Source organism: Eptatretus burgeri, chromosome 11 (assembly GCF_056783735.1).
Source record: "Eptatretus burgeri isolate ZD-2024b chromosome 11, Ebu_testis_v1, whole genome shotgun sequence".
Lineage (NCBI taxonomy): Eukaryota > Metazoa > Chordata > Myxini > Myxiniformes > Myxinidae > Eptatretus > Eptatretus burgeri.
The window spans coordinates 14,350,779-14,374,274 of NC_140971.1; the positions used below are offsets into that span (position 1 = coordinate 14,350,779).

The following is a 23,496-nucleotide window of genomic DNA, read 5'->3' on the forward strand; positions in this document are numbered from 1 at the left end:
GAAGTGAGAAGATCCTGGAAGCTGAAGAATGCCAAAGCCAAAGTCCAGTGATAGCTGGACGTACAGGAATTATGACAAAGAACCTCATAGAGATATTAAACATCGGGGCAATACCCCTGAGTGCTCACCTGGTAGCGGCTGGATCAAATAACCAGGCAGCCACTGGTGGGCATAGATGACCCATAGAATATATTATGGAGAAGAAAGTAAATACCTATGGATTTTTGTTTTTTAATGCCATGAACAAACCTTGGTCCATCACGGGTGATAAAGATTGTGGTCAAGATTCATCGAAATTGTGTGTGTGGTTTCAGAAAAGAAAGCAAATACATATTTTTGGGGGGCAACCCCCCTCGTAGAACCCATTTAGACCCCAATTTTATTTAATGTCGTGAACAAGCTTTGGTACATCACGGGTGGTGGAGATGGTGGTAAAGTTTCATTGGAATTGCTTGTGTAGTTTCTGAGAAAAAAGCAAATGCATATTTTGGGGAGCAACCCCCCTCTATCCATAGACCCTCCTCGACACCAAGTTTTTTTTAACGTCATGAACAAACTTTAGTAGATCACGGGAGGTAAAGATGGTGGTCAAGTTTCATCGGAATTGTATGTGTAGTTTTGGAGAAGAAAGCAAAAACATTTTTTTTGGGGGGGGGGGGCAACCCCTCATAGAGCCAGCTTTTTCTAATGTCATGAACAAAGTTTGGTACATCATAGGTGATGACGGATGTCATGAAGTTTCATCGGAATTGTGTATCGTTTGAGAAGAAAGCAAATACCTCTTAGGGGAGGCAACCCACCCCCCCCCCAACACACAAGTGAACTCCCTCAGTAGACCCCTTCAGTCCCCGTTTTTTCTTTTTTTTTAATGACATCACAGGTGATGAAGGTTGTGGTCAAATTTCATTGAAATTGTATGTGTAGTTCCTGAGAAAAAGTTGCAAGTATTTTTGGACAGACGACATGCCATCTCATCAGCTCCCCAGAACTACTTTACAGGTGAGCTAAAAACCATCCCTGGTAATATTAAAACAAACAAACTACAGTTGGAAGCTGTCTGGGGCTCAGTAACGATCCTGAAGAGAGTCCTCGACACAAAACTTTGAAAAGAGAAATCTTCACAGCTTGGTCCACGAATCGTGACCCCCCTCACCGAAATAAAGGTGGATACTTTGATACCCGCCCTGGGAGGACTCCATTCCACATTCTTAAACCCGCATGTGCAGATACCAATCAATCACACACACACACACACACACACACACACACACACACACACACACACACACACACACACACACACACACACACACACACACACACACACACACACACACGCACGGCCAATATCGGCAATTTTTCGGGAATCAGCAGGCTGGAGTCGGTGTGATTACCAACGACAAGTACGTGCGATATGCAACCCAGAAACCTTGGGGAGCTTTCACCAAAAAACAACGTTACATTTATATTGACGTTTCAGGTAGATGTTCACAAACATAATTCTTTCTCAACAACTGCATGTGATGGGTGGAAAAAAAATTTGGCTCGGTCATTTTGAAAATACATTAATATGACAAACGGCTCAGAAATCGAGCCTTATCAAATATATTTTGCTTTGAAACCCACAAAGAGAAACATTTAACCTTTGTAAAGCAAATCCGATAACCGAATGGTTTAGAAACAGGTGTGAGAACAAAGGAAAACCTGAAAGAACCTCCATAAGATATGGGATGAAACCTTGCCACCACGGCACCCGTAACAGGCACAGCATGTCCACACACCCACGGAGAGTCCCTACAAATCCAAATCTACCCATATGTACCACATCCGTGTGTGCTGTAAACGTACCTCTCCCTTGTAGTAACTGTCGACTGCACATCCTGATCATGACATGAACTGTACTGTTTAGCTCGGTCAGTGGCTCAATCACTCAAGCGCTCTAAGGGAACGCCTGGTTTGGCGAGCGATTACCAATTGCTGTTGGTACAACTATGCACCCAGAGCCGCCCGTGCAATGTCCGAATTGGACAAATCAACACTTTTTGAGGAGTCAGAACTGCTGATACTTTCAAATCTGAAGCTTACATTTTGTAATTCTGGTGAGTTTAAGAGATTCTCTCGGTTATTCATATGCACAAATGAAATAAAGCCACGGACGCTGGTGTCTCCAGACGTTTATAACCATTGCAATATACCCAGCGATTCGTAGCTATGATGAGCAGGCATTCGATAATTAATTATATAAGTGAGGAAAGTGAAAAAAAATAACTTTGTCGTTAAGAAATCGTTGCGGCCTGTTCCAAGTCAAAGCATGGTTGAGCAAGCCAAAAAACATGGAGGCTTCAGACCCCAGCTTGGTTACCCAGGAAACACCTAAAGACCCCAGAGTGGTTACCCAGGAAACTCCTCAAGACCCGAGACAGTAAGGTGGCTGAGGATAGCCTGATGAAGGGCATCATTAAATAAGGCCGTTAATTATCTTCAAAAGGGGTGTTTTAATTAACCCAAACACCCAATTTTCACTCTTGCACTTCCTTGGAGTTTTATTAGTATGCATGCAAAGTTTCAGTCTGATAGGTTTTATAGATTTGGAATGATGGAGGAAACACACGCACTGATGCGCACGCGCACGCGCACACACACACACACACACACACACACACACACACACACACACACACACACACACACACACACACACACACACACACACACACACACACACACACACACACACACACGTGTATGGATATATATATATATATATATATATATATATATATATATATATATATATATATATATATATATATATATATATATATATACAGGGTGGCCTGAAAGTCACTTTACCCCTTCCCAGTGAAGCATTGTTCTTGAACTCTTTTAATATACAGGTTTTATTGTACAGTACTTACAATAATTAATTTATCATTGTTGCTCCATCATTGTATGTGTATGTGCAAATACCTTCTGTATGTGCTCCATCATTCTTCTGAGTCAGTGTTTCTGCATCCCATAGCGGGCGTGGGCAGAGGGGAAAGGATGGAGGGGAGTGCGAGAAATTTATCAGGGGTAAAGAAACTTTTGGGCTACCCTGTATACACATACATACACACACACACACACACACACACACACACACACACACACGTCTGCAAGCTGTCGAAATGGTGTATTTGCAATAACTTTCATCATGCTCACTAGAGCAACAACTTGCAGTGGAAACCAATGCTTGTATTTATGTGATCTCTTCCAACACTCTTCATACTCAATCAGTTCATGTTTGCTCTCACATGCTCAAGTGAAATACTTTAGTGATGATGATCGAGCTGCTTGCAGAATTCACACAATGGTGTTTCAAAAGCTGGCATTAATAATACAAACGGCATGCTGAGCTTGCATTACCAGATAAATTGTCCCACGTAACCGTCAACTCCTTCCTCTGTCTAATCATAGAACTTTTCATCCCTTGCAACTTTCCATTTGCTTTCTTGCAGCCTGAGCTTTGACCATGATGTAACTGCTCAGTCGGTTGCTTTGTTTGCTTTTGACATGTCTGCTTTGTCCTTTTCGGCTTGCCAACTGTTTGCTTTGTTTTTGTTGTCTAATGATCTAAATACTTATTTGAGTTTCACAAAGCATAGCTTCAAAACGTGTTATTTACATTTATCTATCTTTTGGCACATCTTGCCCTTGTCTTTTCAACACTATGTGAAGAACTCCTTCACTGCTGGATACCAGAAAGATGTAAATAATTCTTATTGGGTTTCATTACTCTGCCATGGAGCCCAAAAAAATCATATTATATCAGATGTGGGTTTTAGAAAAATCACCTTTGTAGCTAAATAAAAGCAAGGTAACTATGATTTCAAAGATCCTTTTGGCTAAATACCTCATATGTAATTGTGTCACCTGTTGCAAATTATTTTAAATGATTATTTGTGAATTATGATTTTTATTATGATTGTTCTTTAATCGATGTACATACCTATATAAATGGAAGTTGCGTGTATACACTGAATGTATAATGCTGAATGAAACCTCATTTAAGAGCTCTTCACGGTTCGAACCGAACACAGCGTGTTCGGATATTTGGGAATATTGACATTCATGCAATTTAGAGTTATGTGCACTTATGTTATGCACACGGGGTGTGTATAGGCTAAATAGTACAGAGGAGAGTTTGATTGGGGGTGGGCAGAAAAGGGACAGAATTGGGAAATGGCAGTTAAGCCTTTGTGGGAGGGGGGGGGAGGGTTGAGGACTCAGCGTTGAGAGGGGGCTTGCAGACTTGGGGTTTGTGCTGGGGTGGGGGGGGGGAGTTGAGGACTTGAAGTCACATTTTGCATTATGCGGAATTTCTGTGGGCCCCTGCTGTTTTGCCGTTAAAGGGAATTTCTAGCAAACTCCCTAAATATTCCACACCTTATTGGGAACGAATTCCCTTGCAACAGCCCAGTGGAACCCGCTCATGAGCTGGTAGTGCACAAAACTAAAAAAATATTCATGCCATCAAACAAGGAATTTACATACTTGGCTTGAAAAATTGCTCAAAGGTTGTTCTCTCAATTAATGTGAGTATAAATAAACTTAGAAATACCTAAAACAAGAATCTGCACAGGCACTACCATTTATCCAAATAATCCATCCATCCATTCATCAATCCATTGGGACCATACTCTGTGCAGAGCATTGGTGCTGCTGAAGCAGTCCCCTTGGCTATTGGACACAATCCTGGATGCGTCGCCACTCCGACACAGTATACCAGCATGCTGGCACTCATTTTGCCAACCTCAGAAGGATGACAGGCAGAGTCAACCCCACCTGGTATTAAGTCAACAGCCAAGTGGGATTTGAACTCAGAATCCTAGGATCCCAAGCCCACCACCCTAACCATTAAGCCAACACCAGACATATCAAAATGATAACTCCGTACTTTGAATCACTTATCAGTGTGAGTTAGACACTGCACTTTCATTATGATTCTGATTTTAAGGACAAGTGCCACACATCATTTTAATCATTCACTCACAATGCTCCTGTAATTACAAATATTCTTCCTGTTGGTGTTGAAATGAGGAAGTCATGGAATTGGAAACAATTGGGAGAAGAGTCAGGATGGCTTGGCTTGTTGTAGATACAGTGGATTAGAATCAGTGGTGCAAAGGGTGATCGTTGGTTAAGATGTTCTTACTCCAAGTGTAAAACACAAAAGCAGGATTAAGCAATTGGTTCCCTTTGTCTGTATAGCTATCTGTTTACAGACGCCAGTGTATGATCAAGCAACTATTTCATTTCAATTTAATTATATGTTTTGAACACTGTAAAACACGAATTGGGACATGAACCTGCAGTTTAGCAGTACTTTTGCTCTGAATTTGGCAAATTGCACAGAATGCATGCTGTTCCGAGGCTGCATGCACACAGCGAACTGAGGTAATTGTTTTCATCTGTCTGCCTGTCTGGCAGTCAAACAAAATTGAAAATCATTCCAAACAGGAAACTTTCTGGTTTTTTGGAACGTCATAAAGGACACATACAACAGGCACGAATAACTGATTTAATGTGTTCAAGAAGGTGGTAAAAAAGACAGTGCATAAACGATGGCAAACCTCCGAATTTTTTTTATCGCCTTTAAAGCCTTTTGTTTTAGTTCAGTTCAATTATATACTTGAACACTGTAAACACAAATTGCCTTCTTGCCACTTCCAAAACCACCAGTTTTGCAGGACACACTTGGAAAAAAAATTATGCGATTGTACATCATTTTGACTGATCAAATTTGCCGCTCGTAGACCCTGCACATATCCTTTTTCTCAAGACTGTGCAGGATAACGCGTTCGATGAACTCTCCAGTTGTAAATAGGAAGGGAAGAGGGGTTTCGAGATGGCTCGATTCAAATTTGTCGGAGGAGTGGATTGTTTATCGTCTGTTTCAACTCGCACAGATATTTGCGACACAGTAATGTGCTTTAAGATAAAACAACAATAATACGATTTCCTTTAAAAGGAACAACCATTTTAAAAAGTATTTTAGCACCTCCCATTTTCAAGCTTATTGACATGACTCAGTCGGGAATCAAACCAAACATTTCCCAGCCTCAGAGTGCATGGTCTAACCATTATGCCACCGAGTTGATGTGAGTTCCCTTAACAGGACCTTCGGCCCATCAAATCCTGTGCAATGGTTGTCAGCATATGGTTGTCTGTTCTCCATATCCTTTTTAAATGCTGAGGGTCAAGCAAGGAATCAGCACGTACCATTTTAAAAGTCTTTGATATGACTAGGCCGGGGTTCTAACCACCGACCTCCCGCACTCAGAGTGGACACTCTAACCAGTGCTCCATAATGTCTGGCATAATGGTTGGTGCATCCGCCCTGAGGTCGGTGGTTCAAACCTCAGTTGAGTCACACCAAAGACATAAAAACTCCAACCTAGTCATACCAAAGAGAGGACAGCAATGTCTTTTCATACCAAAGGGAAAACAACATCATACCAAAGACTTTAAAACCCCTGCCAAGTCATACTGAAGAGAAGACAACATCCATTTGCTGCAAATAGTCTATACTGCTTTGAAACTCAGATTCATTGTCATCTGATCAGTATTCATGGTGTTGAGAAAACACACAAAAGGTTTCTATATCGATAAATGGACAAATTTGAAGCTGACGCAAAGATGTTTTCCATACTGTTTCTGATTACAGTGAATCTATCACTGATCTATGTGCATAACAGGGTCTGTTGTTCTCGACAAGGAGATTGCTAGTATTCATTACTACTTGCTTCAGCTGCATGTCTCATCAATGATGTCATTTCACTTGAACAAGCTCCATTGTTAAACGCCTGGAGCAAACCACTGTTTGGGGGTGGAGGGCAAACCAAGAGCTTGCTTTTTTTTCTATGGTTGGGATAAATATAGTGTTTGCAATAGATTTCTATTTCAAGGTTAAAGTTTTCTTTTAGGTTTTGGGTCAATATTTTTATTTTTCTCTTCTTATGTATGTAGGTGTTTTTTTTCTTTGAATTACTTATCTTCATCAAGTGGATGTGAAGGTAATGTTTGGTCCAGGTCTCTGCCTGGAGCATCTGCTGTGGCTGTTTTGCATTCCTCTGCACAATGACCAACTCATCAGCGTATGCCGAGGCACAGCCGTTCTGTAGGCGTGAAGCGCTTCAATGAAAGAGAATTAAAAGGGTCAACACACCACGGGGAGTGAAGGCGGACTAGATAACGAAACATCAGAACACCATGGCCCCAGGGGAAGAATTGTTACAAGTTTGTACGAATGCCCCCATGGACTATCTATGGTGTAGACTAGATACTAGAATTAAGGGGATGAGATGTACTAGAGCCCTTGCTTACATATGCACCCCCTCCATTAAAGATGAATATACCACACAGCTTTAAGAAAACAAAGACCAGTCACATAAGCGTATGTAGTTGTTGGCGGTATAACGAGTCGTCATGTGCTGGGTGCTCAGTCTCTCATTCCTCGTTAACGTGCCTTGCGTGTGTCTACAATAGAGATTAATTGCATCACTCTTACGGTGTGGCTACAGTCCCTCTCTATGGCGAAATTTACGAGGTTTCTGGCTGCTCGACCCCCGTAATTGCTTCCGACAGATCTCCCCTGCAGACTCATGCTGGCCTCCTATATTTGGACACTGGATTGCCATTTCATCATCGAAGTGTTATGACTAAAATTACCGAACGATTCATCATTTGAATCACCCGTTATGATTACTATGATGATAATGATCATTATTTTTATGAGAAAGGTATTTGTATTCACATTATCTTAATTTATGCCTTGTCGGCTTAATGGTTTGTGTGTGTGGGGGGGGGGGGGGGCTTGGGATCCTAGGATCCTGAGTTCAAATCCCAATCGGCTGTAGAATTAATACCAGGTGGGGTTGACTCCGCCTGTCATCCTTCCGAGGTCGGAAAAATGAGTACCAGCTTGCTGGTATCCTGTGTCGGAGTGGCAACCCATCTAGGATTGTTCCCAATAGCTAAGGACACTGCTTAGTCAGCACCAATGCTCTGCACAGAGTATGGTCCCGTTGGATGGATGGATCTTAATTTCGATGCCAGAGGCTTGATGAGTGACCCAACCATTTATTTCGTTGAATTTATAATTAATAAAACAGGTATCATAACAACAACCAGCTGATTAAAATCTTCATACAAGTCTGCCACCAGTTCATCTTTCCTTTTGTAGCATGCTCATAGCAGGAATTTGGTAAAGAAAATCACTTCCAGATTAGGTACAACAGTGGATGACATTGCTCTGGTAATAACCCTCATCATCCATTGGGTTATTCGTTATGCTTTCGGCAATGAGTTTTTTTTTTCTTGTTTATATATACAGTACTGCGTAATGTTTTTTTTCCCGTCAGGATTTGGGTTTTAAGAAATCAGGATGAAGGGAAAGCAGAAAGAAAGAGGGAAAATATATTGTATTTCCTCTGCCTTTTGAGACGTCAACAAGGGAGTGGTGGCATGCAGTCAGCTGGAATTTTGTGCATTTCTTGAAAACCTAACTTTCATGGTCACTGGCATATGCAACCATGCTTCTAATATGGCTACTTTTTCGCAGCAGAACAACTGACCACATAGGACAGGCTTTTCTGCTTTCTACGGAGAAATGTAAAATTCTGCAACAAATCTACGTCTGCTTTCTTGGCTTGTGCCAGTACAGCCAGGCCAAGGCCAGGAAAGCCTTGTTATTGAGGTTTCGCATGATTAAGTGTACTTTTATCTTTTGCCATTTGGAAGCCATTAAGGCTTGGGAATCCGGCCAAAAGTGCTTCTTTTAACTTCCTCTGTATCAGCAATGCTGGCATTTTTATATACTGCTAAATTATATCAAATAAACTCTGAGATGGTTACCAGATGTGATTAAATGAAGCAATTTGCTCCACAAGTCATAGTTACATTGGATGTTTGACCATGTTGGCTTTCTTTTAACCACACCGGCAAAGACCTGTCTCTTCAGAATAAAAATTACTATCAACTTACGAACGGTGCTCCATCATGTCTGGTTGGGGAATCCTTTAAGTTCCTTTTTATCAGAGATTTGAACTTTTGATGTACCTTGACTGTTTAAGACTCAAATGCAGGATTAATTCATTCCGTTGTACGAATTTGCATTCTTGGGAATCTGGGATTGCGAATCATAAGTTGTCGTGTGATAGTGGACATGTACGGAGTGTGATACCAGCTTTCCTTATTTTGTTTTTTTGCAAGTATCAGGCCATGACGACTTAAAAGCTGCATTTCAACAGTTCAGTCACAAGAATGTTATCTGTATGTTTGGATTGGAAATATGACATTTATTATTCAGCACCAGTTTTGATACTTTTATGGTGTTGACAAAAGCAGTTGAAAGCTAAAATTATGACTTGTGTGATCTTTGAGTGGCACAAAGCTTCTGACTTACTTCTCAAATCTCCTTCCCTGCTGTGCTCCATTTCCTGTTCCCAGTTTGGAGGTGAATCATACATGAGCATGATGGAACCGAGCCAAAACTTGATCCAAAACACAGAGGTAACATGCACCGAATATCTTTAGGCCTGACATTGTTTACGTAATTATTCCTTACACCCAGAATTTGACACAGCACAAGCAATTAGGAGTGAATGACGAATTCTTACCAGTTCACTTGGAAATACAAGCTGTGATTAGAGCCCTGAATGTGCAAAGCGATGATGAACTGATATTTCTAATAGGCCGCAACTGGAGTGTTGAATATGTAAACACATCCACAAACCATTATTATGTACATGAAGTCGAGGCTCTGGAAAAGATAGAGCACAGAATGGACCATGATAAACCACAACAAGGAAAACACTGGAAGGGGAGGAAAGGGGGGGGGTCATCAACAGCAGGGTAGAGGGGAAACAACAGTGGGACCCATGGAGGAAGAATGGCAATGAGGAACTAAGGAGATCAAAAGGGGATGGGTACAGAAACACAGGGGGTGAACATGCTGGATACAAACTCAAACACAGCAAGAGGAGGAAGGGGAAACCAGAAATGAACTTGAAAGGCACTCGGTAGAGCACATACCTCCGCCACGCAATACATGATCCACAAGAACATATTGGGCCCAATATCTTTTTGAAATATCAAGTTATATTCCGTTTTTGGCCCGATCTCTCAATGGTGAAGAATCACTTTGAAACTTAAATAATTCTCGTATTCGGATCCAGATTCCGATCTTCACCAAGATTGAATCGATTTGTCCTTGTCACACACCCAACCTGTCCACTAAGTTTCAAGCGAATCCATCCACAATTTTTTTGAGATATCCTGCACACAAACAGACAGCGAGGGGTGAAAACATAACCTCCTTCCACCTTAGGTGGCAGAGGTAAATAGAAATAACACAAAAAATGAAAAAGAGGGTGAGGGATAGTGGAGAAAACACAATAACCTGGAGACGAATGGGGGTGTGATTGGAGAGGGTTAATGAGGGTAGAAAAGACCATGAGTATGGATGAAGGATGACCTGAGGTGGAAGTGAACAGCAGTCTTGAAGCCCTGGAGGGGAGAATGGGATTAAACAGACTGAGTATGTTGGTTTCACACTCCACAGGTGAGAGGATATGGCAACTAACACACACACACACACACACACACACACACACACACACACACACACACACACACACACACACACACACACACACACACACACACACACACACACACACACACACACACTGAGCAGTGAACCTGGATTTGGGGAGTTTCACCAGAAGTGTGTTACTGGCAGACTGTGTGTCCTGCAGTAACCTTGGGGGGATGGGGGGGAGGCATTGGGTTGGAGCAAGGAAAGGACAGAGGGTGTAAGACCAGAAAGGAGATGGTACAAGACAGAGAGGCCACCGAACTATATGTGGCGAGAGAGTTACAGGACCAGACACTCAGCTTCTTCATGGGAGATGCTAATGATTTTCATTGCCTTCATTTCTACAGCATCAAGAAGTGCAAGATGTGAGTTAGGGGTGTCAGCCCAAAGGGGAGAGCGGTACTCCATCAAGGTAGAGATGAAGGCCTTATAACTTGATAAAAGTTCAGATTTGCCAATGAAAGACTACACATGACAGAGGATGGCCAGTTGGTGGCTGGCTTTGGAAGTCAACTTAGACAGATAGTTTGCTCAAGAAAGATCATGGCTGATGGTGCAGCCCAAAAGTTTGAGTGGCTGACCTTCTTCAAGAGATTCGGTGAGATGGGAGGGTTCCCAGACAGTCCTTTCAGAGAGACAGAGTGAGAGTATAGAATTTGTCAGGGTTGAAAGACATATTTCAAATGTTGGACCAGCTCCTGATTCTATCAAGATCTATGGACACTTAATCCTCTGAAAACTTAGTCTGATTTCTATCAATATCTTAACTTGATTATATCAAGGTGTGTGAACACAAAACCTCTTAAATAGCGATGTAGTGAAGAAGATCTTTTTTGTACCATGTTTGTGTATTGCAGTGATGTTGGCTGACTTCTAAGTTGACAGAAGGTGATGTAGAGAAAATGAAAGGGTGATCAAAGCAGAAAGATCATGTGCAAGAGCAGCAGAGCATTTTCTTGGATACAGGCACTGATGTCATCTGGGCCTGTTGCAGAATCTGAGTCTAGGGTTTGCAGAAACTTCACTACCTTCTCAGTCAAGAAAGAAAGACACTGAGTGATGAGCAGTTGAGTATGCAAGGATAGGGTAGGAACATGCATTGAGGAATTGGGTCCATGATATTTCGAAGCAAACGCATAATTGAAATATTCGGCCTTCTCACAAGCGGTCGGCTGTGGTGACCTTTGAAGTGAAGCAAGGGATGGAGAGGGAGCATACACCAAAGACAGAGTTGAAGAGGTGCCACCAGATCTTTCAGGAAGGCCAATTGTTGTTTTCTGGATCTCCTGAGAGTGTACAGACACTTGTTCTGGTTATCTGAGGTTGCCTTTGGTTGGATTTGTCTTCCAGGAAGAGACCGGAAGTTGTATGGTGTTCACCAAAATAGGACGACTGCGTCATCACAGGAATCGCAGTACTAGCGGCAAGAGGATGGGTGTTATAACTGCAGACGAAATTGGATAAATCTGTACATAAGGAAGGGTAGGATTTTGTGGAAGAATTCCCAGGCAGAATTAATATCAACGGAGGCAGAAATAGAAGACCAATCCTGAAGCAAGAGGGCTGCTTACAGTAGTCCCTGCTAATCAGCCTGAGTGAACTGCTGGACTCCAGCACCAAGGCAGCTCTCTGACAATACCCAGAGAGTTGTTGACTCTCATAAGCATGTCATCTGATGAACTAATGGAGCAGTGGAGGAACAGGAGACAGCAGGAAAATTGGTCATTACTGAGTCCAGATCGGAGGATTTGCCCACTGGTTGAAATCAAGGTCGGAAAGTTCAAAGGTTGGGTTGGGCTTATAGAGTTGCAGATGTCTTTTGCTGCTATGCTGCTGTGGCAGGTTAAAGAGGTACCGACACCACCAATTTGCATGGTGACAGTTGAAATCACCACTTATGAGGAAAAAAGAATTAGGTTATATTGTTTCAGTTGGTCAGTGTTGCAGAGAAGGATAAAGAGACGTGAATGGAATTATAACTGTTTGGATGATGGGACAGCACATAGACAAACAAGAGATGGTTGCAGAGGGAAAAGCACAGCCAAAGATACTCCTGGGATTTGGAGGGGTGAGACCAGTACATGGACAGTGAGAAATGGAGTTATTGATGCAAACTGACACTGGCACGTGGTTCAGGACTGTCAGCACATGGATAGGAGGCGCCAATAAGACATAGGGCATGATGTGTGGGAAGCAGAGAGGGGGTGCTTTGGAGAAGCTGAGAGTGGGTGGACATGTGTGGGTGTGGAGAGGGGGCGGGCGATGGAGGAAGTGAAAAGGAGGTGGACTTGGGGGAAACAGAGATGGGGCAGAAATGGGGGGGGGGGAGAGGAGAATGGTGGGTCATGGGGGAATTGGAAAGTGGGGTGGGATTTTTGGGAAATAGAGAGGGGGCAGGACGTGACGGAAGTGAAGCGGCTGCGGGGTGTGGGGAAAGCAGAGCATGGGGAGCAGAAAAGAGGCAGGGGATGGGGGAAGCAGTGAGGGGACTGCAGTGAGATGGGAAGCAGAGAGTGTGCAGGGCATGGGGAAGGCAGAGAAGGGGTTGTGTGTGGAGGAAGCAAAGATGGGCTGAGCTTGGTGGAGCAGAGAGCAGGTGTGGCATGGGAGAAGCAGAGAGGGGTGCTGAGTGGTGTTAGCAAAGAGGGGACAGGCCATTGGGTTAGTAGAGAGGGCTCAGAGGGGGGAGCAGGGAATGGTTTGTGGAGGAAACAGAGAAGGGTTTGTGCATGGAGGAAGCAAAGCGTTGCAGGGGCATAGAGTGGGGGTATGTGGTGGACGGATACAAAATTTGGGACACGGTGCAGGGGTGTGGTTCGGGTAACCTGGAGGGGCTGTGGGAATACCAGAGCAGGTATGAGAGAACCCAACCACGGAGATGAAGTGGAGGAGTGTTACTGGCATGAATAGATTTACCACCGTAATATGGCTTTGGATTAAAATACGGGTTGGATTTGGGAATTGTAAGGCCCGTTAGACTAAGACTGACATCAGGATTGGGATGGTGGGGAGGATGATTAAGGGCACGAAGAAACACATCGCTGTATGATCATGATCGGAGACGGGGTGTGGATTTGTAAGCAGCCCAGGAATGAAGGCTAAATAAAGGGAAGAACAGGAAGCAGTATGGGCGAAGGACATTTGTAAATGAGAGTGGAGGAAGATTAACCATTTTAAAATTGTCATTTAAAATATTCGAGTTGATGGAGTGAAAGGAGAGATTGAAGAAAAGAGGCAATGAAGAATGAAGTAGTTTTGTGATTGAATGACTGAGGGCAATGAGGTCCCGAAGAGTGGAAATATTGAATCATGTTTTATTATTTATTTGTGGTTGTTTTGAGAAGAAAGAAGAGTGGAGTGATGGAATGGTTTTGAGGCAGGATGGAAATGGATGAGACCGATGAAAGATAAAGTTTAGCAAGTAGTGAATAAGGCAGCGGGCCTGTCAAACATGTGGCGAACAAGAGTGAAGCAGACTATCAAAATGTGAAGTAGGCGGCCTTTTTGTTGATTTTTTTTTGGTTGCTGTTGGTCATAAAAGGTATAAGGAAGGAATTAGAGTGAGGATGGGAATTGGGATAGAGAGACGAATGTAGGAAGTACAAGCAGATGCGCATCTCATGGGGTCAGTCGGCCCAACTGGCCGAGGCAAATGCACGAGTTCAAAATAACCTAACGGGCACCCAGAATACAAGCAATGGGCACACAATATGAACAATCAACACAAACAAAAGTGCACAACAATCGATGGCAACAAGGACGAACCCGGAACAGTTTACTTAACCTTGGAAGCAGTTCACTTGGAGAAGAGAATATAAATTGCCACCACCAGAAACCATAAACCATACTTGAAAGCTGAACTTTAAACACAAACATAAGGTTGTTTCAGATTACTGGCTCTATTAAGATTACTTTTGTAGGACAACTAATTAAATTTGGAAAAACATACTTACTTCTGCCATTATCTCAAAGGAGTGAACAAAATAATCATATTCTTAGTTTATTAAATATTTCTTACACCTATCTGGGCTCTCTACCACCTCCAAGTCCTTGTAAGCTCAAAGTCAAACAGAAACTATAGTTTTTTTATGTCATACTTTCGTGAATTGAGAAAATGATGGCAGGGACCACTGGACTGCAATCCCACCATGACCTTGGAACCACTGAGCCCGCTCAAATCACAGGAGCTCCAAGCTACTAGCTCAGCAGTCATGTGGACAGAAGAGTGATGCAAGGTTCACATGTCATTGGGAACGAAGCACCGAACTGTGCAATACAAACACACTTTCTTCCCATCCACATCATGATAATATCAAGCAAAGCGAATCTAAATTTATAACCATAGTCTCATGAACAGTATGGTGACGGCTCTCGAGAATCAAATGGACAAATATTCAAATGAAGACACTTAAGGATCTGGGGAGTCACGTTGGAGTTTACTTTTTTACTCATTCTAACTGCAACATGCAATTGGACATTTACGTAAGAAAAGGTATAACAGTTTCCAATGACTCGAAGTCAAAAGAGTTATCCCTTCACAGGCTTCATCATTTAAAAAAAAATTTATTTTATATACATGGTCTATCCTTGTGGAAGAGCTGGGACACAGAACAGACCAGGACACAACATAACAAAAGGAACAGCAGTGGAAAGGGGAAACACCAAGAGCAGGGCGGAGGGAGAGTATAGATGGAGACGCACAAACATGGGATGCAGGTAATGATGAAAGGTCGTGGAGAACGCAAGGATTAGACAAGATGGATATACAGAGACATGACAGAAGTAAATAGACACCATGATTTTCAAAGAATTTATTTATTGAACATTTGAAATATATTTGATCCATTTGAATACATACCCTAGTATTTTGTAGACTTGCCATTTGCAGATTTCAATGCCCTTACTCTTTCAGGCATAGAACTAACAAGTTCTGAAATTTTCTCTTGTGGGTTTAGCAATTCTGCCCATGATGTTGGTTTCCTGGACTTTTTCTGCACAGCTCCATCCAATATGGCCCAGAGGTGTTCAATGGGATTCATGCCAGGAGACTGACTTGGTCATGGAAGTGGTTTGATCCCATTTCTGTCCTGCCATTCTTTGGTCTTTTTTGGAGTGTGGCATGGAGCTTCATCTTCCATGAAGAGAGTGTTGTTATTGACCATCTGACCAGTGGAGAAGACAGGGACACGTCCATCCTCAAGGATAGAAATGTGTATCGTATGGTTGATGTTACCAGCACACGACATAAGCTGTGACTGACCAACGCTCCAGATTGCTCCCCACACCATCACTGAAAAGCCACCGTGTTTGACAATTGGCTGCAATCGGTTCAAAGAAAACTCTTGATTGGGAAGTCTCCAGACCCTTCCGTGTCCACTTTCAGAAAATTGAGGAAATTGGGACTCATCTGAAAAAAAATACAGCTTGCCAAAACTCTAAGGGTGTGGTGGCCATTGAGTTAGCCCACTTATTTCTCCTTTGAGTGTTGGCTGGTCTAAGAAGAGGTTTTCTCCGAGCTGCTCTCCCATAGTAACCCAGTTGATGAAGGTACCGCATGGCAGTTCTTGAGCTAACTTGGACCTCCTCTGCAACATCTGCTGCCTTGCAATGGGGAGTTTTCTCAATGGACCACTTGACAGCTCGAAGACACCTTTCTGAGGGTCCAGGTAGAACAGAACAGGAAGTTGTGGATTCCTTGCCTTCACTGGTGAATTGCACAATCACCTGATTGACCGTAGAAAGCAGAATGCCAAGGTTCTGAGCTATCTGACGCTGGCTGACTCCACCTTCCAAATGGCCAACAATTTGTCCTCTTTGAAAATCGCAAAGGTCGTGTGCTCCCTGGGTTTGAAGCATAGATAATTGTCTTATCAGACCCAGGAACTCGTTTCTGCAAAGAAATAGTCGAATATTTGTACAAATCACTGAGTAAAACTGCATTACACAGATGAAATGAAGAAATTTAAGGTGTCTATTTACTTCTGTCATGTCTCTTTACATAAGCAAAATTTTGGGAAGGGTGGGGTGGCTTAATGGGAATAGAAACGATCATGGCTTTTGATGTTGGTGAACAGCTGCCTTAAAAACAGCTGGATACAAGAATTAGATCGAAGAGAGTGCGGAAGGTGGTTCCAAGTTGTGGAGGTGAGCAGTGGTTTTAGATTTAGGCAGTTTCATGAGGAGGGGGTTGCTGGTGGACTGTGTGCGGCCTGCAGATACTTGGAGGGGACAGAGCACAGAGAGGGCAGAGGGTGCAAGATGAGAAAGAGTGGTAGAAGACAGAGAGACCACCGACCTGTCGGCGATGGTGAAGTGATAGGCCCATAGACTCAGCTTCATCATGAGAGAGTTTACTAAAAGATGAAAATACTTCAGATTGTATGTGGTGATGAAAATGATGTCTTTCTTGTTTATTGAATATAATTCTGACTGTGTGCTGGCAAGCTGTCATTGGTGTATTGTTGTTGAATGCATGGTGATGTCTTCTAAAACTGTTTCAAACTATTTTGTGCTTGACAAATTAAGTCTTGGCTCTGGCCATTTTTCTCTATAATGTCGGACAGCCGAAATAACGGATGTGGAATGACGTCATAATGAAACTATCAAAACTGCTCGTGCTTTGCCCTCTGTAGGTTAGGGCAGGAATTTGGAATTTGGCAATTGTGCTGGTAATATCTTGCCAACCCTTCGCGAAGGACACCATGGAATATTTAACGTCCACCAACTAATGCCAGCAGATGGGATACTTAGTTTCATCCTGTGTGCATACGTAATAAATATAAGCTGTATAGATTTGATGAAGTGGATTATGCTTGCATTTGCAAGCAGCAATATAACTCAAGTACATCAAGACTTGGTGATGAGAATGAGCTTTTTATTTAAAAAAAAAAGTTCTCAGCTGGAGTAATTTTATATGTAAATACTGCAACAGTTAAAAAAATAAGAGGTGGAAGAGGTGTGTGTTAACATTGTCTTGCAACCATTTTCAGTGAAAGCTCCATTATATTGGGTCACATGGCCCGAAGTGAGTAGACCGAGGCTGCACTGTCCACCGTTTGCTTGTTTTTTTTCAGATATTTTCATTTATCGACATTTTCCGACTGTTTTGTTATTTTTCCTGGAACAGGCTTCGAGTTTCATCAGTATGCAAAATTTCAGCTTTCTATGCCACCTAGAAGATACTAAACATTTATATCAGTGTGACAGTGAGTCAGTGGTTAGAAAGTGCACAAACATGTATATATATATATATATATATATATATATATATATATATATATATATGTATATATATGTGTATATATATATATACATATATATACATATATATATATATATACACATATATATATATATATATATATATATATATATATATATATATATATATATATATATATATATACACACATATATATATATATATATATATATATATATATATATATATATATATATATATATATATATATATATATATATATATATACACATACATATATATATATATATATACACATACATATATATATATATATATATATATATACACATACATATATATATATATATATATATATATATATATATATATATATATATATATATATATATATATATATATATATGATTCAGGCAGTTGGGAGAAGAAGAAACACATTTTTAAAGAAGAGTTTGATGTGCACTGAGTTTGAAGAAAGCGCTTCCAACTAAAAGTAAAAAACTATATCGACTCCGCTAATTTGAGCAAAAAAGCGAGAGCACACCAAAGCAAGAGCGATTATCGGCAAAGTTTCGCCGGCTTCGCAGCCGACTTCATCAGGAGCAATAGAGACTTCGTCAGGCACAATATATATATATATATATATATATATATATATATATATATATATATATATATATATATATATATATATATATATATATATATATATATATATGTATTATACTGTCAAGGACAAATTTTGTAAAAAGGGTAGTTGGAAGCATTTGATGTTAATGATTGGCATTCAGACTCATTCTAGGATGTGCTGAGTTTGATTCAAGTGTTTTCCACATTCGAATCTGAGTTTTTAGCCCTTTAATAGCTGACTCAAAATAATGGCCATGTTCTATTTTGTTTTCGTAAAATATTGTGTCGGAACTTCAATACTCTTCATTTCTTTATGTTAATGACTGGCATTGAGGCTCACTTTGTATTTTATGGTATGCTGAGTTGGAATAAAGTGTTTGCCAGACTCCATTTTGAGTTTTTAAAACTTTCATGGCAGACTCAAAGTAATGGCTATATTCTATTTTGTTTTCGTGAAATATTCTGTCATAACTTCAACAGTTTTTATTTCAACAAGATCTTTTGGTTGTTTAAGGTATTACCGGCTCGAGAATGCAACTACAACACACACCAGAGTTTGAGAAGCTTCGAATGTGTATTACCCCTTGTCCGCTGCAATTCAAAATGACCACTGAGGCAGCAACTAATAATTGACAATAAAAGACACAAGGAGGCATTTCATTTCAATTCCTCAACAGCAGACAGGACAAAAGTAATGAAGCCTCCTCCATTCCACAAAATAATAAGGTAATTTACCCCTTCCAGATGACCAAAATATGCTCCAAACACCAAAGAAATGAAATATAAAGTAATGCTTTGTGACACAAGTACCGTGAAGGCTGATATTGAATTTTCGATAAACTACGTATCATATCAGTCCTCCAAAATGTTCTGACATACGCTGGCTGTCTTCGCTGAAATCTGCAACCCATACTGAGGCAGCCATTGGTGCACCCACATGTAGGGGTGCCGAGAGTGAGGGGGGGGGGTAAGACGAGCATAAGATGGGGGGAGGGGGGAGAGGCAGGTGGGCTAACTACCCCAGCGCCCAGACTTGATAGGGGCCTGCAATTATTCCTTCAATGTTTTGTTTCATATAATGATTGTTTGTGATGATAAAACACTGTGGGAAACTGTATTTGGTTTCTCCCTCCAGGCCACTGAGGGTGATTTCCTGGCATGCCATTGCCATTGACAGTAACACACTTCCTCATAAAACAAGTAAAAAAAAGACATAAAATGTCATAGCCCCCGTTGTTTTAGTAATTTTTCTGTCTGGAGTTAAACGGCGAGCCCATATTTATCAACAACTAAAATGTCCGCCAGTCTACCAGTCGGCCATCTTTGATCAGATCACAAAATACAGTGAGATGCACGTGTATGCCATCATGTACTGTGCTTTTGTCAAGTTTGAATAAAATCAGTCCGTGCATGTCTGAGAAATGGTTGGGGACACACTTAAGTAACAAAATGGCCACCAGTCGGCCATCTTGGATCTGATCTCGAAACAAAATGTTGTGCATATGTAAGCCATCATTCATTATCTGTGTGCCAAGTTTGAACAGTATCGGTAAATGCATGTCAATGTGCATATGTAAGCCATCATTCATTATCTGTGTGCCAAGTTTGAACAAAATCGGTTTACGCATGTCTGAGAAATGGTTGAGGACGTGTTCAACATCGGGGGTTTTTTTACAACTAAAATGGCCACCAGTCGGCCATCTTGGATCTGATGTCGAGAAAAAATGACGTGCACATGAATACCATCATTTGTTGTCTTTGTGCCAAGTACGGATAAAATCAGTCCATACATGTCTGAGATATGGTTGCGGACGCACGCACGCAAGCACACACGGAAATGAAAATCGAGACCAAATCCATAAGCCCCCATTTCGGACTCAGTCCAACGGGAGCTAATAAACTACTGAAAGATTTTGTCTAGCTGGACTGTGCGCCCTGCTCTGTAAGCAGTTATTAATCTTTGCAAGAGATTTCTGTCCACTTTAATAAGGTTCTGCTTGCATTTTATTTGGTCTACTACGATATACAACGAGGCAAATGTTGGAGCCTTATTCTTCTGGATGGGTGCTTTGAAGTCTGCATGCTCATCATCCTCGCGTGCTTTACATAGACGTTTTTCAACAAAGTTGTTGAGCTGAATTTGGCCCAACTGACAAGCACCAAGCAATGATTCTTGAATGTCAGAGGTAGCCAGATCCTTGTTGATAATATTTTCCAGTGTGGACACGGCAGCTTCTCTGGCGAACACATTGTGCTGCTGCAATGTAATTTGGTTGCATTGCAGCTTGATTGTTAAATCGCCAGAATTTCAGCACATCTCCAAAACAAAATAATGGGGCAATATGGAGTTGGTCCACCCTTTGCTGCTGTAATAGCCTCCACTCTTCTGGGAAGGATTTCCACTAGATGTTGGAACATTGCTGCGGGGATTTACTTCCATTCAGCCACAAGAGCATTAGTGAGGTCGGGCAATAATGTCGGGCGATTCGGTCTGACCCGCAGTCGGCGTTCCAATTCATCTCAAAGGTGTTCGATGGGGCTGAGGTCAGCGCTCTGTGCAGGCCAGTCAAGTTCTTCCACATCGACCTCGACAAACCATTTCTGTGTGGACCTCGCTTTGTTCATGGCGGCATTGTCATGCTGAAACAGGAAAGGGCCTTCCCCAAACTGTTGCCACAAAGTTGGAAGCACAGAATCGTCTAGAATGTCATTTTGTATGCTGTAGCATTAAGATTTCCCTTCACTGGAACTAAGGGGTCTAACCTGAACCATGAAAAACAACTCCAGACCATTATTCCTCGTCCACCAAACTTTACAGTTGGCACTATGCATTCGGGCAGGTAGCGTTCTGCCAGATGGTAAAGCATGATTCATCACTCCAGAGAACGCATTTCCACTGCTCCAGAGTCCAATGGCGGTGAGCTTTACACCGATCCAGACGACGCTTGGCATTGCGCATGGTGATCTTAGGCTTGTGTGTGGCTGCTCGACCATGGAAACCCATTTCATGAAGCTCTCAATGAACAGTGCTTGTGCTGACGTTGCTTCCAGATTCAGTTTGGAACTCGGTAGTGAGTGTTGCAACCGATGACAGACGATTTTTCCACGCTACGTGCTTCAGCACTCTCTGGTCCTGTTCCTTGAGCTTGTGCAGCATAGCACCTGACGGCTGAGCTGTTGTTGCTCCAAGACATTTCCACTTCATAATAACAGCACTTACAGGTGACTGGGGCAGTTCTAGCAGGGCAGAAATTTGACGAACTGACTTGTTGGAAAGGTGGCATCCTATGGCGGTGCCACATCAAAAGTCACTGAGCTCTTCAGTACGGCCCATTCTACTGCCAATGTTTGTCGATGGAGATTGTATGGCTGTGTGCTTGATTGTATACACCTGTCAGCAATGGGTGTGGCTGAAATAGCTGAATGCACGAATTAGAAGGGGTGTCCACATACTTTTGGCCATGGTAGTGTATGTCAAACCTCGCTTGATAGTACAGTAAGGCACAATTCGTGACCATAACAGCTGGAGCTGTACAATCTGTGAGCAGTAATGTTCATCTGCCACACGAGCACATTACCTCTGCTTTGCTGCCCCACCAACCAGGAGGTGGGGTTGCTGTTGAGCATAGCAATCATCCAAACAAGGCCCTTCCGACCCAATAACTGCATCATAACATTAAACTCCATGAGGTCAGGTGGACCTCTTCGCTTCCCCTGCTCAGATAGATAGCTTCAGTAGCCCATACTCGAGAATCTGTGTATAAATATATATATATATATATATATATATATATATATATATATATATTTGTTGTTGTTGTTCGTCTTTCGGCTGCTCCCGTTAGGGGTCGCCACAGTGGATCATCTGTTATGATCCGCATACTGATTTGGCACAGGTTTTACGCTGGATGCCCTTCCTGACGCAACCCTGGTTGCCTCTTTCGACACAGGGATAAGGATTGGGTTTCACCATGATTCCGGGCTGCCCTACACCCTCTCATAGCACAGCCCAGTGCAGGGCTCCCGTCCTCAAGCGATCCTCCAACCCAAGCCTCCGAGTAGTCGGATTACAGGCGCACGCCACTACGCCCGATTATATATATATATATATATATATATATATATATATATATATATATATATATATATATATATATATATATATACACATACATACATACATACATACATACATACATATCTGACAGGATGACCTGCAGGTGAGCACAGTCACCTCAAAGCTATCTCGCCTGGGTTTCAATCCCAGAGAAGCTATAAACTGTCATCCCTGTGTTTCACAGGCAGGGTGATGCATCAATCTGTGCGTGCCATCCCTCGAATGGACGTTAAACAGGCATCCCGTTTGTCGGCATTACTTGGTTCATGTTAAAGGTCCCACGGTGTCCTTTACAAAGAGTTGGCGGGCTATCTCCGGCACCATTACTAAATTCCAAATTCTTGCCCTAACCGACAGAGAGCATTATTATATCAGTAGCACAGTCACACCCTCAGCCATTGATGTTATCACACATCTTTGTGCTGCAACATAATGTGCGACTTGCTTAGCTGTCATGAAGGTGCTGAATTATTTTGTTGAGAAGAATATCATTAGCAGTATGCAAGCTTTCTTTTGTTGACTTATTGCAGGAAGAAATTTCTCTCCATTGTGGAATGTCTCCTTATATTCCAGTGGAACTTATTTATCTCTGCTGATTTGATTGATGTTCCTTTTAATTTCTTTGTTGCTCATTGCACTGAATTGATTTTTTTTTTTTAATCATTCCTATTACGACATGACTAGTCACGGTATTTCTGTTCATTGTGCTAATTTTGTTGTACTGCATATTTGTTGTGCTGGGTTCCACTGATTTTGCACTAAAACATCACAGTGAGTGTGAGCTGAGTGTGTATGCGCTGTTCAGTTGAGTGCCGATGATTGGGAGGAGGCTGATTGGATGCTCGGTCGAAGTGACACTGTACTTATGAAATGTGCTCTTAATTT

General features: G+C 41.9%; 1 protein-coding gene across 3 annotated transcripts in view; it reads left to right on the top strand.

Annotated features, from left to right (window-relative positions):
- The window catches only part of LOC147016544 (TOX high mobility group box family member 3-like), a 177,924-nt gene that overhangs the window by 46,533 nt on the left and 107,895 nt on the right, over positions 1–23,496 (top strand). For 2 of the 3 annotated variants that reach the window (XM_085845282.1, XM_085845283.1), the window contains exon 3: positions 9,493–9,555. The exons of the other annotated variant lie outside the window; for it this stretch is intronic. In XM_085845282.1, the coding sequence (XP_085701408.1) occupies positions 9,493–9,555 (63 nt within the window). The remainder of the gene's footprint in view (positions 1–9,492; positions 9,556–23,496) is intronic. 3 annotated transcript variants of the gene reach the window in all.